At 40.9% G+C, this 15519-nt stretch overlaps 1 protein-coding gene across 1 annotated transcript in view; it reads right to left on the bottom strand.

Annotated features, from left to right (window-relative positions):
• Positions 1-15519, bottom strand: part of grik4 (glutamate receptor, ionotropic, kainate 4) — a 294389-nt gene that overhangs the window by 86535 nt on the left and 192335 nt on the right. The window contains exons 7-9 of the mRNA XM_051678844.1: positions 12609-12770; positions 4792-4944; positions 4267-4371 (exon numbers count right to left, since the gene is read on the bottom strand). Of these exons, the coding sequence (XP_051534804.1) occupies positions 4267-4371; positions 4792-4944; positions 12609-12770 (420 nt within the window). The remainder of the gene's footprint in view (positions 1-4266; positions 4372-4791; positions 4945-12608; positions 12771-15519) is intronic.

Here is a 15519-nt window from a genome sequence, read left to right on the forward strand (position 1 = left end):
CCCTTCTTCATCTCGGTCGGAGGGACAGGCTCTATCGCATCCTTCCGTAGGAGGGTAGCGATCTCCACGCGCAAGGTAGCAGCGTTCTTGCCCTTCACTGAGGTCAAGTGGATACCGGTGAACCTGGGCGGAGGCCTGGCGAACTGAATCACATAGCCGAGTCGGACGGTCTGGATCAGCCATCGCGACAGATTGGAAAGCGCAAGCCATGTGTCCAAGTTCCGGGCGAGGGGGACCAAGGGGAAAATCTCGTTGGACGTACCAGCGGGTGGGGCCTCGCAGCGGGGCGGAGCCTGAGGTGCAACGCCATGTTGTGGCCATCCTGAGTTCAGGGACATCAAAGCACTTACCTGGCTCCTTGTGACCACCCCCGGAACAGCCTGGGATGGGGGAGGAAGAGGCCTGTCCTCGTGACCCATGAAGACTGTCACACTGGGGGAGGATTTGTGCCACAGCTGGGCGTGCAGGGGTGGGGAGACCGCCCCTGGAGCGCCAAATCTGCCAAAATGGTATGGTGGACGGTGGTCATGATGACGGCCGTGCACACCAGGTATGCTCTTTTGCTGAACTCTTGGGTACCACAGCCACTTGGGCATGCGGCGAAATTAAATGAAAAGGCAACAAAAGATTCTCCTCCCGGCCCTCCACCGGGGGATGGAGTGGTCTGCTTACCAGCTCCAAGGCAGTGGGTTTTGTCGTCCCTGGGTAACCCATCTCAGGGGTGCTTTGAAGCCTTTCGTGGGTTCTTGGCAGCCGGCCATGAGACGGGTGGCGTCTGCTTCCTGCGGTGGGCTCCACGCCAGGGCCGGGCTGAGGGGCGGGCTGTGGCGGAGCCGATGCAGTCACCACAGGGGTACGCCCTTGGCGACAAGCAGGCGGGATGCGGGATCTTGAGCTGCGCCAGGGCAGGATATGCCGGATAGTCTCCATCTGCTGCTTCATCGTTGAGAACTGCTGGGCAATGTCCTTGACGGTGTCGCCGAATAGGCCAACCTGGGAAATGGGGGAAGCAAGGAACCGTGCCTTGTCAGCCTCTCCCATCTCGACCAGGTTGAGCCAAAGGTGGTGCTCCTGGACCACTAAGGTAGACATCGCCTGCCTGAGAGACTGCACCGTGACCTTGACCCGGAGAGCGAGGTCGGTCGCCGAGCACAGCTCCTGCATCAAATCACCTACCCTTGGCTTGGTGGACTTGCAGGAGAGCCATGGCATGCAGGGTGGAGGTGGCTTGTCCAGCAGCACTGTAGGCTTTAGCCATCAGGGACGACGTATACCTACAGGCCTTGGACGGGAGCTTTGGGCGCCCGCACCAGGTGGTGGCACTCTGCGGGCATAGGTGCACTGCAAGTGCCTTATCCACCCGGGGAATCGCCGAATAGCCCCTGGCCGCTCCACCATCGAGGGTAGTGAGGGCGGGGGAGCTGAAAGATCGGGACCAGGCAGTAAAAGGTGCCTCCCATGACCTTATCAGCTCCTCGTGCACTTCCGGGAAGAAAGGAACTGGAGTGGGGCGTGGCTGTGAGCGTCGCCATGAGCCCAGGAACCAATCATTGAGCCGCAAGGGTTCAGGGGAGAGTTCCACTCTAGCCCGACGCTCATGGCTGCCCGGGAAAGCATGTCCGTCATTCCCACGTCAGCCTGTGACTGGGTGACCACACCCGAGGGGGGGAGCCCAGCTGAGGCTTTTGCGTCCAACTGGACGAGCCCGCTCTCCGATGCTGCGCTCGAGAGCTCATCAGCTTCACGAGCTCCGAACATGAGGTCGAACTTGCCGTGAGACAAGCCGGCGGACTCATCCGGAAGCGTGATCGGGGCAGACGAGCGTGCTGGGGAATGGGAGGTCCGTGGGGGGATACCTGGCGGAGGTGGTCCCACTGGGGTCCCCAAATCGCCCCCAGTGCTAGCCGCACTGGCCTCATACCCGTAGGTAGAAGGACCGAGGCGGGGAGCCGCTGGGGTGGCTTGCTTTCTTACGAAAGCAAGCCGTGACTGCAACGTTGCCATGGTCATGTTCTCGCAATGAGTACATGATCCATTCACGAACGCTGTCTCCGTGTGGGTCGTGCTCAGACATGAAAGACAGCGATCATGACCGTCAGAAGATGAGAGATAACGACCGCAACCAGGAATAACACACAATCAGAAAGGCATCTTTAAGAAGACACGTCTTTAAAAAGACGTTCCGTGTGTGCCGCTCTTTTAGAGAAATATAGTCTTTTAGAAAAATATACTCTCTTATTTCTGCTGAAGCGCCCAGGGGCGTTCTCTGCAGCGCACCAGTGCAGAGGAGGGAGAAGCTGCTGAAATGCACCGTCAGATCCAGCAGAGGTGAATGAACAGTCAGCTCAGTAAACATCGACCGTTCGGCTCCGAAGAGAAAATCTGAATGAGTGGTTGCATACCAGCTCCTTTTATACCTGTATGTCCGGGGGAGTGGTATGTAAATACCACTCGCCAATTTTCATTGGCCTTTTATCAAAGACCAGAGGTGTCTCGGGCTCCCAAGAGTGACTCCTAGTGTCACTACATCGACACATCAATATCAATATTCTAATGTCAAGAATGGTAACAATATTTTTAGTTAATCTTTTCTATAGCTGTCAATAGAATAATAATAATAAAAAAAATGACATGATATGCTGATTAATTACTTGAATTAATCGCAATTAATCACATGTATCAATATTTATTATGAAAGGACACCAAATAAAAATAATTCAATAAATAATGATTATATAATTATAAATAATAATATTTAAATAAATATTCAAAAAATAGAATAATTCAGATAATTAAACATTATTTTGTCAGACAAGTACTGCATTTATTAGGTACAAAAGTGGCTTTAGAAGGCAGTATATTTTTAATTTCCATATCATTGAACACAAGTCTTTGCACATGAATTTGTCAATCTGTCCTTGTTATAAGGGCTTTTCTAAGGACATGTATGTAGAGTCTTGCTTTGGATGTGTTCAGTCGTAAACACAGCCTTTTAAGATGCTGATTCAAGTTAAACAAACTTTCATATTTAAAAAAACATTTTCAGTATCAAGACAACTGCATTCAGAGTTGTGCTCCCTACAGCTGTGTTTGAATGCAGAAATGCATCTTCATCTTGTGCTGTCTGTTGTCAGTAAATATGGTTTGTTGCCTGTACAGCTGCATGTTACCTATACAGCTGGATTTGCCATGTTGAAAACATGAGGGTGGCAATTCAAGCTTGAATTGCTCCGATGGTGGGAATATTGCTTCTTAGAAGGGCATGATTAATTGCGTACATTTTTTAAAGTTATTTTGTATATAAATAATCACACTCAATTAGCTCATTAAATTGACAGCCCTAAATTTGTCTTATTAATATATTTGGAGAAAAGAGATAGGGCACAACTCCAATGAAACATAATGTGACATTAGCTCAACAAACCCTTAATTATTTCTAGTCAACCAAAATGCAAACTCAGAACAGGCAAAGAACTATATTATGTGTTTCATTTAAAAAAAATTCAATTCAGATACTCCAAACAGCTAAACGGCAAGGGTTTTTATGTGTATGGATAAACATGTTGGAACCAAGGTAAGTTTTTTTCCCCTCACATTATTTTTTGACACAGACACTGATGTGCCAAAGCTCTGCTCTACTTTGATGGCTTCACAATGAAGTAAGACAGACAGTTCAGAACTTGAAGTGCAAATCTCTGAAAGTTTGTAAGCCATATGGGTTTATAATAACATGAGGGGGAGTTAATTATGACAGAATTTTCATTTCTGGGTGAACTATCCCTTTAAAGCTCTCCCCTAAATTTCACTTTCACTTTCCAAAACTTGTTTGCTTTCCATTTTCTATCCACAACAGATGGTATACTTGGCAGCGTGGCTAGCGCCCCAACACCTGTTACAATAACAATGCCATCTACATCCAAATCCCCCAATAAAACCACAGGACCACGAAAGTGCTAATTAATAATGATTTCATCACAATTGGTCTGGCTGTCCCTGCTGAGCACTCTGCAATCTGCACATCCAGAGTTTCCTTCCTACCACAGACATTCCTGATTAAGCATTCTGACTGAGGATTGGGGGGAAACAATATGTTTATCCACAGTTTGTCCACTGTGGATTTCTGCAGTGCTATCCGTCATTACATCACATCTGAGTGTGATGGAGACAAGGACAACTGTGTTCCTGCCAGAAGAGAGATGCATAAACACAGATAATGGGGTGTTTTACCACTACATGATGGGCTGTTGTGGCCGGGAGTTACTTTACCTGCCTTAGGCCATCCCTGGTGTTCTGCATGATCCGGAGGGCATAGTTCGAGCGCTGGCCTTTGCTGTTGAACTCGATGTGGCCCGTTAGACCTTCCAACTCTACCTATCAGGAAAGAGCCACACAAAGTCATGTTAACACCTGGGGTCACCATGTGATCAGAGCCAGACGAGCCTGCTGTTTTCTACATGGGGCTTCAGTGCTATATTAATTTATTGGAGCTGTGTGGACAGCAGAGCTCCTCACTGGAAGCGTTTGAATAATGCAGAGAGCAACAGAGGAAGTGGGCTATGGATTACTGTATGTCATGCATTGGATGATGCAGTAATGACAAACTGATGGTCATTAATCTTTAATGGCTAAGTAAGACACAGTATTTCGGGTTCCCAGATTTTGCTGAAGGCTGCTGTTCTGATGAGGGTTTGTGGGCCACAGTCGTACAGAGAGAAAACGAAATGATGAATGAGCCAGCAACAGTGGCAGTTGTGAAGATTGGCAGATGTGGGCTCTCCCTGCGGTTCTTACCATCCTTAGGTAGTTCATCAGGCTGGTACCGTGCTCCCAGATCTTAGAGGACTTGCAGGAGAGTTGAGTGGCTCCTACGTTCTGGCTACGGTTCAGTTCTTGCACGGCTGCCACCACAGCGTGTACCGCATCAAACAGCAATGCTGATGAAAGCTGGAACAGACACATACGTAAGCGTAAAAACACACAGACAGAGCAAACTGAAAGCAGCCAAACCCAGCTGAAGGCAACTAGCTGAGACAGATATAGCAGGCCCAAAAAGTATTTGGACACTTCAAGGGATAGTTCACCCAAGAATTACAATTCTATCATGATTTGTTCACCTTTATGTTGGACTAAACCTGTTTTATATTCTTTCTTCAATGGAACACAAAAGGAAGAACTTAGTTAGAATGCTAGTATCAGTCACTTTTCACTTTCATTGCATCTTTTTTCCATACAATGAAAGTGAATGGTGACTGAGGCTGTTATGCCTAAAATCTCCTTCTGTTTTCCATGGAAGAAAGTCATACGGGTTTGGATGAGGGTGATTAGATGATGACAGAATTTTCATTTCTGGTTGGAATATCCCTTAAAGTCAACCTTTAAAATGTATGAATGTTATTATATTAGATGCAAACTAGCAAAGGGGCATCTGCAAACAAATGAAGCTTCGCCCCCCTCCCATTTTAATACATTTTAAAAGTAATTGAAGTGGATGTATGAAGTCATTTTCACTCAAGTTCACACAGGTGACCTTGCAGAGTAACCACAGGTGTATGTTGTAGTTCATCACAGCTATGAACATTTTCCACTAATGTTTGACAACCACAAAGCGTCCAAATGCTTTTTGTCTTAAATTTGAAGAATATATGTATTGTTTTACCATTTGAAACATTTGTATCATCTTTTTAATAATAAGTAATAAGTAATTATAATTAAACTTTAAAATAAGAAGAGGCTATTTGCACTAAGTGTAAATAGTAACCAAAAGCATCTTGTTTGCTCCAAGTTCAAATAGTGTTAGATACTATTTTCACCCCTAGTTAAATACTAACATACAGTATAGAAGCATCACTGCAGCATGTTTACTGATTTTATTTAGAGTCCCACAGACAGCCTACACCAACCCCTACCCCTAAACCTAACCTTCCTTTACAAAAATTAAACAATGGTTTTAATACATTCCATACCATCACCATGGTATTTTGTATTTAAATCATAGTAACCACAAAATTAAACATGGTTACTATATTAACGGCATATTACTGTAGTAACACTATGGTTAATTGCATTAAAACTATGGCTTCCAGCAAAAAACATGGTTACTTCAATATAACTATAGTAAAACAATTGTTAATTTTACCGGATAAAACCTTTCTCTAAATTCTCCGACCTTCACTGTGACCAAATCACTGCGAGGAAATCAACCTTTTTATTTATTGTTATAAGTAGTATTAAATTAAATATTAAGTGTGGAGACAGGAAACAGGATGGGAAAAAGTGGGACAAAAGGCTGAATCGAATCCAGGACATCCACATGAAAAAAGCACATCCACACTGTCGTTACACCCCACGCCACTGCAGCAACAATAGGGGCGCAGTTTGTCCTTAATTTCTGTGTTTCCACCAGACTATTGGAGTCTGTAGATGTGTGGCAGGTGCTATTTACTGCATGTACCTTCGGATAATAATTTTTCTTGTTTTTGTCTTCAAAACGAAATAACCAGTAAAATTACCGTTATCTCTCATTAGCACATCACAAAAATATACATTGTATCTGCTTGTTTTTCAATTAAAAAAATAAAAATAGCCAAAAACAAGAAAACTAATTTTTTTATTTGTGCATATAAACCAAGATTATAACTTGAATATTTGTTTTGCACATGTGGGCGGGCCTTACACTGAATGGTCAACGTACACCTTCATCTGTTCTTCCTCAACCCCTTTAATAAAAAATAAGAGTTCACCAAGTTCAAGTTTGCCGATTGCATTTGCAGATAGATTCTAGTCATTTTAATGAAGAACATTAATTTTTCTTAGAAAAACTTCTGAAAATTATATATATATAAAAAAAAAAGAAAGATTAAAAAAAAAAAAGAAAATTATGAATTGGAATGCTGTGCACAGACCGGTGCTATGAAAAAGTATTTGCCCCTTTCTGATTTCTTCTACTTTTGTGTATTTTTCATTTCTAAATGGTTTTAGATCTTCAAACTAGATATAACATAAAACAAAGGCAACCTGAGTAAACACAAAATAGAGTTTTCAAATATATATATGTATATATGTATATATATATATATTTTTATTGAAGAAAAAGTTATCCAACACCTATATCACCCATGTGAAAAATGAATTGCCCCCTTAAACTTAGTAGCTGGTTTTGCCACCTTTAGCAGCAACAACTGTAATCAAACGCTTCCGATAACTGGAGATCAGTCTTTCACAATGCTGTGGTGGAATTTTGGCCCACTCTTCTTTGCAGAACTGCTTTGGTTCAGCCACATTGGAGGGTTTTCGAGCATGAGCTGCCTGTTTAAGGTCCTGCCACAGCATCTCAATCATGTTAAAGTCAGGACTTTGACTAGGCCACTCCAAAAATTTTATTTTGCTTCTTTTGAGCCATTCAGAGGTGAGCTTACTCCTATGATTTGGATCATTGTCTTGCTGCATAATCCAGTTGCGCTTGAGCTTCAACTCATGGATTGTTGACCGGACATTCTCCTTTAGGGTTTTTTGGTAGAGAGCAGAATTAATGTTTCCCTCAATTATTGCAAGTCACCCTGAAGCAGCAAAGCATCCCCACACCATCACACTACCACCACCATGCTTGACTGTAGGTATGATGTTCTTTTTGTGCAATTCTGTGTTTGATTTACACCAGATGTAACGGGACCCGTCTTCCTAACAGTTCCACTTTCAACTCATCAGTCCACAAAACATTCTCCCAAAATCTTTGAGGATCATCAAGGTGTGTTTTGGCAAAATTCAGACAAGCCTTTATGTTTTTCCGGGTTAGTAGTGGTTTTCGCCTCGCCACTCTTTTATGGGTGGCATTTTTGCCCAGTGTCTTTCTGATAGTGGAGTCATGAACAGTGACCTTTATTGATACAAGAGAGGGCTGCAGTTCCTTGGATGTTGTCCTTGGCTTTTTTGTGACTTCCTGGATGAGTCGTTGCTGTGCTCTTGGAGGAATTTTGGAAGGTCTGCCACTTCTGGAAAGGTTCACTGCTGTGCCAAGTTTTCTCCATTTGGAAAAAATGGCTCTCACTGTAGTAATCTGGAGTCCCAGAGCCTTTGCAATAGATTTATGTATTTCATTCCCGGATTTATCCCAGATTTATGTATTTCATTCACCTTTTTTCTCATCATTTCTGGAATTTATTTCGACCTTGGCATAGTGTGTTACTGGATGAGACCTTTTAGCCAACTTCATGCTGCTAAAAATTTATATTTAGGTGTTGATTTGATTGAACATAAAGTGTTTTCTCAATTTTGCTAATTTCTTTCTAGATGAAAAATGAATAAACGGTCGATTTATTGGTTATTTATTTTGAAGACAAAAACGAAAAAACAAATTATCCGAAGGTACACGAACCATTTACACATAGTACAAATAGTCACTCTGTTAAAATGTCAGGAAATGCTAACAGACGTGAAGAGGAGAGGACCCAAATGCAAGAGGAATGAAAATGGGCTTTTATTGAAAATAACAAAACAGAACACAAAACTCTCATGATAGAGAGAAAACCAAAAACCAATATAACAACAAAAGGGAACTAACTTGAAAACAGAAACAAAAACTCTCACAATGGAGAGACAAAGTCAAATACAAAACTAACAGATAAAGATCAATCTCGACTGAACTATAAGACTGGAGAAAAACATGACAAGACCGACTTGATGGAGTTAAGACAATGAACTAGCACAAGACTGAGCACACAGGGAGAATAACTAGGGAGAGAAATCAGGAGGAATACCAGGAAACACAGGTGGGGACAATAAACTAATAATCAAACAGGTAACAAGGCAAACAAGAGGGCGGGGTATCACTAAAGACAAGACAGACACGAATGCACAAGGAAATGAGAACACACAAAACCAAGTGCATTCACATAACATGAGATAATACACAAGTGCCTGGACTCAGCCACAGAGTAAATAAACCAAACCAACTGAAGTGGCTGAATCCAAACACAAGACATAAAACAGACATAGAACAAGTACATCTCGGGGATCCGCCACAAAGGGGAAAAACCCCAAAACTAAGGCCAGAAACCAGACATACAATAAATGCCACTTGCTTTGACATTTGGTTATATTTAAGCAAACACATTCATACATTTTTATGTCTGACTTATATGTGAAAAATGTTTTGGGGACACTGAATATCATTCAGTAATTAAAACACCTTCATGCAATGATCATTGTGAAACAAACGGCACTATCGTCTCCCCCCTAACCCTCTGGAAGTGAATTACTGACCACTCCAATTACATCAGATTGCATGTTACTGTAGCGAAGACTGTAGAGTTTCCTTCTGACTTCCATTATTGCACTGGAGCTACAGCATTTTGAAATGAGGCTATGTTTTGCTGCATTATGGAACAACACAGCAGCTTAGAGTGGATGGAGATGTGTGTCTATGTGTTGTAAAATGGAAGGGAAAGTTGAACATGTGTTGTGACTAAAATAGCAGTCAGCAGTAGTGGTTTTAACTTTCACGCAAACCACACAATTGAGCCGGCCCGAGTAAGAAAGCTCTGCAAAAACCGCTTGAGGAGTGACATGTTGTTCTGTGTACACATGCAAATACGCTGTTGTCCGCAGTCTCAGAGTGGTTCACAAAGCCGTCGGGTTTGCGTCAGTAGGACTTTGGGTTCGGGTTTGTAATTTATGAAAAAAATATGCAGGCCTTCCGAACCTTTTTCGCCCATGCGCGCTCACTCACACAGATACGCAAAAACGGATGATGGGCCGTTCACACTGAACGTGTTTTTGCGTGCTTCTACTCTGTTTTTCCAATGTTTTTCATGTAAACGTGCTTTACGAAGGTCCTTGACTGCTGTACTGCATCTCGCTGTTTCTTCAGTGTCTCATGTAGGACCGGCACATTTTTAGACTGTGTCAAGTTAAAAATAACTTCAGATTTCAAAAACACATGTCGAGACACCAGCATTCTGTTTCAGTCATTGCACTGTGTCTAGACTGTTTTTTGCGCAGGTGTCACAAAGATTGAACGTTCTGAACAAGTTCAGGCTGCAAAGAGGTGACTGTTACAATTTTTAACATTATTACAGATTATTCTGCACCAAGCAAAATTTCAGCGCTTGATAAACGGCAATGTTGTTTTTTCTTTTTTTTTATGCTCTAGTGTGCTGAGGGGACGCCGTGTCTTGTATGTTTACTGTTACAATACTGTAACGAATGTTGCCTACGATGCTTAGCCTACATGAAATACAGTTGCAACATGATGAACAATACACTGCAGCTCCAGGTGAAAGTAAATAAGACAGAACTATATTACTATTGTATACAACAAATCCTCAGAGTAATAATAATACTGTATCATATTATAATGACAAACTGGACAACAATAAATAATTGTTGGGATATAATATTAATATATACTGTAACAACTGAATTTCAAAATGTTACTGGGTGAAGTAGTAGGTTTTGCACACCATGTTCTCACACACACACACACACACACACACACACACACACACACACCCATGTTGGTGCAGCTATCATTATGAGGACTCTCCATAGACATATTGGTTTTTATACAATAAAAATTGAGCCGGCCCGAGTAAGTATAAATATTTTATATATTTTATTATTATTGTATAAATATTTTATACAATATTTATACAATATTTTATACTATAGATTCTATCCCCTAACCCTAACCCTAACCCCACCCCTAAACCTAACCCTCACAAAAAACTTTCTGCATTTTTACATTTTCAATAAAACATTGTTTAGTATGTTTTTTAAGTTATTTGAATTATGGGGACACTAGAAACTTAATTATCTTTAACTAGATTTGTATTTCATTAAACATTTTGAATGTACTTGGCTACAATGGCTGATAGGAAGAATTTAAAATGATGATTTAAAATAAATTGTGTCATTTGTTTTTGGCAAAATTTTTTGAAATGGGGCCCCGGGTTAGTTGGTTGCTTGGGGCCTTAGAAATCATAAACCCAACCCTGGCAGTCAGTGTACATTTTGCTACCTACATTTCTTTCCCTTCTGTAGAAAAAATAAATGCAGTGTTACTATTCTGGTCACATGCAGGGAAATGTCCTGACTGCGCTTATTAAGTGAATGCAGAATGAGAATGAGTGTGTGTGTGTGTGTGTGTGTGTGTGTGTGTGTGTGTGTGTAGCAGCAGATTGAGGCAGTCTACAGATATGCAGTTCTGCTGGTTAATCTCTGCACAGACCAGCCAGTGTAGTCTATAGCTAATGAAGACGAGGGCTTAAATATCCTTGCAGTTACTGTCTTCCGTATCAAGGACGTTAGGCTAATCTAGTTTCCCTTAGGCAAGCTTTGCATACAAACATCTCTGGAATGAATTCACTAAACAGTTGCACCACATTTGTGCATGGTCTCTCAGGCCAAAACCTACATCTGTTTTGAATAACTAACTTCAATATACAGTAGTTAAACCAGGTGCTTATTCATTGTTATTCATTTCACCACAAACACGCCCTTTTTCTATGTACTGTAAAATAGGCTTATTTTAGATAGTGAATCAGGTGATAAGACAACACAGACAGCATGTGCAAATAAGCAATGCTATCAGTAGGTGCAATTCATTCTTAGTGAACTGCCCCTTCTGTTTCTAGGTCAGTGTGTAACACAGAGCTGAATCTCACTTTGGGGTTTAGACCTGTTCTTCTCGCTCTCATCTGTCAGCCAGACTACAAACCTTCCTCTGATTAATTAAAGATTAAACCTAATTAAATGTGAAATTCAACCAGAGCTCGTTTCTAAAAGCAGCATCCATTTATTTTTCAACCGTCAACCCTGCAGCTTTAATAGGAGCACAACAATTTAAACAAACCTTTAATATGAATTATTACGACTCATATCATATGTGTATCAGATCCAGAAATCTTTCTTTGATAATTTTTTTTTAGCTTTCCTGTATGTTTTTTCTTTTCTTTTCTTTTTTTTTTTTTTTTTTATGCCAGTTTGATAGTAAGAGTAAGAGATTGAGTAAAAACTGGAAATGGGATCAGCAAGAATATATAATAAAGATGTTTTCAGTTCCTAAGAAACAGGACAAAAAGGTTGACATGAATGTGCAGGGTGTGTGTGTGAATCTGTTTGTGATGAATTACACAGTCATAGCCTCGGATTCAAGGTAAGCATGAGGGCACTGTTAGAAGACTGCACCAGGCTAATTAATATAGAATCCTTGGGTTACTATCACATGAATAACTAACAAGCTGAAGACCTACAGCAGAACATTGAACAGGCAGAGGCCCAGACTACTTGCAAAAATGATTTAAATATGAATATGTGTTGGGCTGCACAATTTGGTTGCACAGTTCTTTTTACATTCATATTGTAGGCCTGCTTGAACTTGAAAATTGACTTTTGGTACACTTTATTTGTGATTGTGTCCAAGTCCATTTTTCACTCACACTTATGTTTTAGAAGAGAGTCAATGTGAATATTACATTTTAGTAATAATAATAAGAAGAACAATTGCATATTTACTCAAATAATCATAATCCATATCGCGATTTCCATTTTATTTTGATTAATTATGCAGCTCTACATATGTGCAGCCATGAATATTCAAAAGCCAGTCTTACCGGTGTCCCTGCAAAAGGTGCATGATCACAGTTCTCCTGCCAGGATCGATTGAGACTGAGGACAAAGTCCTGAAAGAAGGGATGCGTCCTATTGAAGACTGAAAACCCGACAATGTTCACCCGTTGATCAGCTAAATCATCCAGTCGTAGAAGTGAGAATTCCTGTAAGAGAAGAGATAAAGCGTTTAAGTTAATTCACCAATATGAGCCATTCTCATCAACTTGCCAAGCTCAGGTCCCCTGTTGAATCTAAACACCGTAATGATGCCCAAAGGAAGTAAAACAGTATCATCAGGATCATTAACAAGCACAATTCCAATTGATGGAATTCCTGGGCCAAGTAATTCAATTCAGCAAGAACTAATGCTTAGGAGAGCAAATCCCACCAGCTATTGTGCTTCAGATCCCATGAAGACCATTCCTGAGATCACTTGAATGCGGGTGAGAAAAGGTCTGCAGTGTTGTCAGAATGCACATGCAGTATATCAGCTGAAGGTTAACAGAGATGTCCCTGCAGTCCTTGCTTACAGTATTACAGTCTATGACTCTGTCAACGTCACTGGCTCAAGGGAAAATTATGATGGTGTGAGGATAAAGAGAAGTTATAGAGCTGGACCTATGGCACAGATACATGATGCAGAAGAGAAGAGGCTAGTAGTGACTAGAAGAGTTGAAAAGACAAGAGAAGACATGAGACAAGACATGATGAGAATAGACATGATTCAAAGAGATTAGATGAGAAGAGACACAACAAGATAAAAAGAGATGAGACCAGTCTATATGAGAAGAGACTAGTTGATTAGAGCTGAGACTAGTTGAGACTAAATAGGAGTTGAAAAAACAAGAGGAGACATGAGACAAGATGAGACATGATGAGAAGAGGTTAAAGGAAAAGAGATGAGACAAAACAAGAAAAGAGTAGTTGAGACTAGAAGAGAACAGTTGAAAAGACATGAGAAGACATGAAACAAGACGTGATGAGAAGAGACATGATGAGAAAAGAGATTAGATGAGAAGAGACGAGACAAAACAAGATGAAACTAGTGAGGATGAGAAGAAACTAGATGAGAAGATCTGAGACTAATTGAGACATAAATAGAGTTAATAAGGGGAGACATGAGACAAGACAAGAGATGATGAAAATAAGTTAGAGGAGAAGAGACGAGCCAAAACAGGATGAGAACAGTCGAGACTAGAAGAGAAGAGTTCAACAGACATGAGATGAGAAGTGATGAAAAGAGATTAGATTAGAAGAGATATGATGAGACAAAACAAGGTGAGACTAGTAAAGACAAGAAGAGACAAGATGAGAAGAGCTGAGACTTGTCGAGACTATATAAGAGAATTTAAAAGACAAGAGAAGACATGAGACAAGACGAGACGTTATGAAAAGAGGATAAGGGAAAAGGATGTGACAAAACAAGATGAGACTAAACAAGACTAGAAGAGAAGAGTTGAAAAGTCATGAGACGAGATGTGATTAGAAGAGATTTGATGAGAAGAGACATGACCAGACAAAACAAGATGACACTAGTCAGAATGAGAAGAGACTAGATGACAAGAGCTGAGACTAGTCGAAACTAAATGAGAAGAGTTGAAAAGACAAGAGAAGAGATGAGACAAGATGAGAGGCCATGAGAAGAGGTTAGAGAAAAAGAGACGAGACGAAACAAGATGAGACTAATCGAGACTATAAGAGAAGAGATGAAAAGACATGAGACAAGAAGAGATTAGTCAAGACCATATGGGATAAATAGAAGACATAAAAAGTTAAAAAAGAGATGAGACAAGACAAGATGAGACTAGACTTGAAGAGAAGACTTCAAGTCTAGACAAAAAGAGAAGAGAAGATACAGACAAAGGTACAGAGATAGAAAAAAGTCAGAGGACGAAAAAGAATGGTGAATAGTCAGAGGAAGAAAAGGAAGTGTTCCGAAGCTGTGAACACAGAGAGAGAGTTTGTGTGTGTGTGTGCAGGAGGGGGGTCATGGAAGGCGAGTGCATGATCTACAGACACACAATAGCAAATCCTCAGCTTTACATGAGATAGCATGCAGCAGCACCACAAATCAAAGACAACACAATCTTGCCCTCTCATTACAAACACAAAGCCAGATGAGGACAGCTGCCCAGGCCACGGGTAGTGTACACCGTGAAGGATTAAAGCTTCTGCCAAGAGGGGAGGAAGAAAAGCTGGGAGCGCAGTGTCAAGGGAGTGCAGAGACAAAAATGTACTGCAGAGCCTTCAGGAGACAGTTTGTAGCAGTGGAGACTGAAGGGAAAGAAAAACCGAGCTAAATTCTTCTCTCAGCTAACAGAAGTTACAGACAGCTCCTGTTTTCTTTGTTTAGAGGTGGCACAGCCTCTCTGGTTCACTAAAAGGCGACTATGTCTGCTTTTGACATGAACAAAAAGTTGTCGTGATTCCAAATCACAGTATTCACACTTGAAATTATATAATAAACAAGAAATTCCAATTATAAACAAAATAGTTCTGGTCCTGAATGCTGACTGGTCAGCGTTCCAGCAGTGCTAAAAATATATGAAATAGTAATGGTTATAATACGAAAGACTTGTTCACCTAGCAACTGTGTACATTTGTGTGCAGCACCCATATATTTATGTTCAGTTATAGAACATAAATATATGTCTGTAACTATATGTTCTAGTAGAAAAATGACAACTATATGATTTGGTTTCAATAACAAAATATGTCTTTAATATTTGTATGTACTGTAATAACAGTAACTACATTTAAAGATGTCAAAGCAATAATGCATTCATGGCAGTGCTTTATTAAAAATAACATTTCGAGCATTGAAACCTTTTATTCAAAGCTCTCACACCCACTGAAAATCTTTAAACTTTAAATGTTATTAAAGAGAATGTATTACCTTTGTAATAACTTTTA

The sequence above is a fragment of the Myxocyprinus asiaticus genome, chromosome 39 (genome assembly GCF_019703515.2).
Source record: "Myxocyprinus asiaticus isolate MX2 ecotype Aquarium Trade chromosome 39, UBuf_Myxa_2, whole genome shotgun sequence".
NCBI lineage: Eukaryota > Metazoa > Chordata > Actinopteri > Cypriniformes > Catostomidae > Myxocyprinus > Myxocyprinus asiaticus.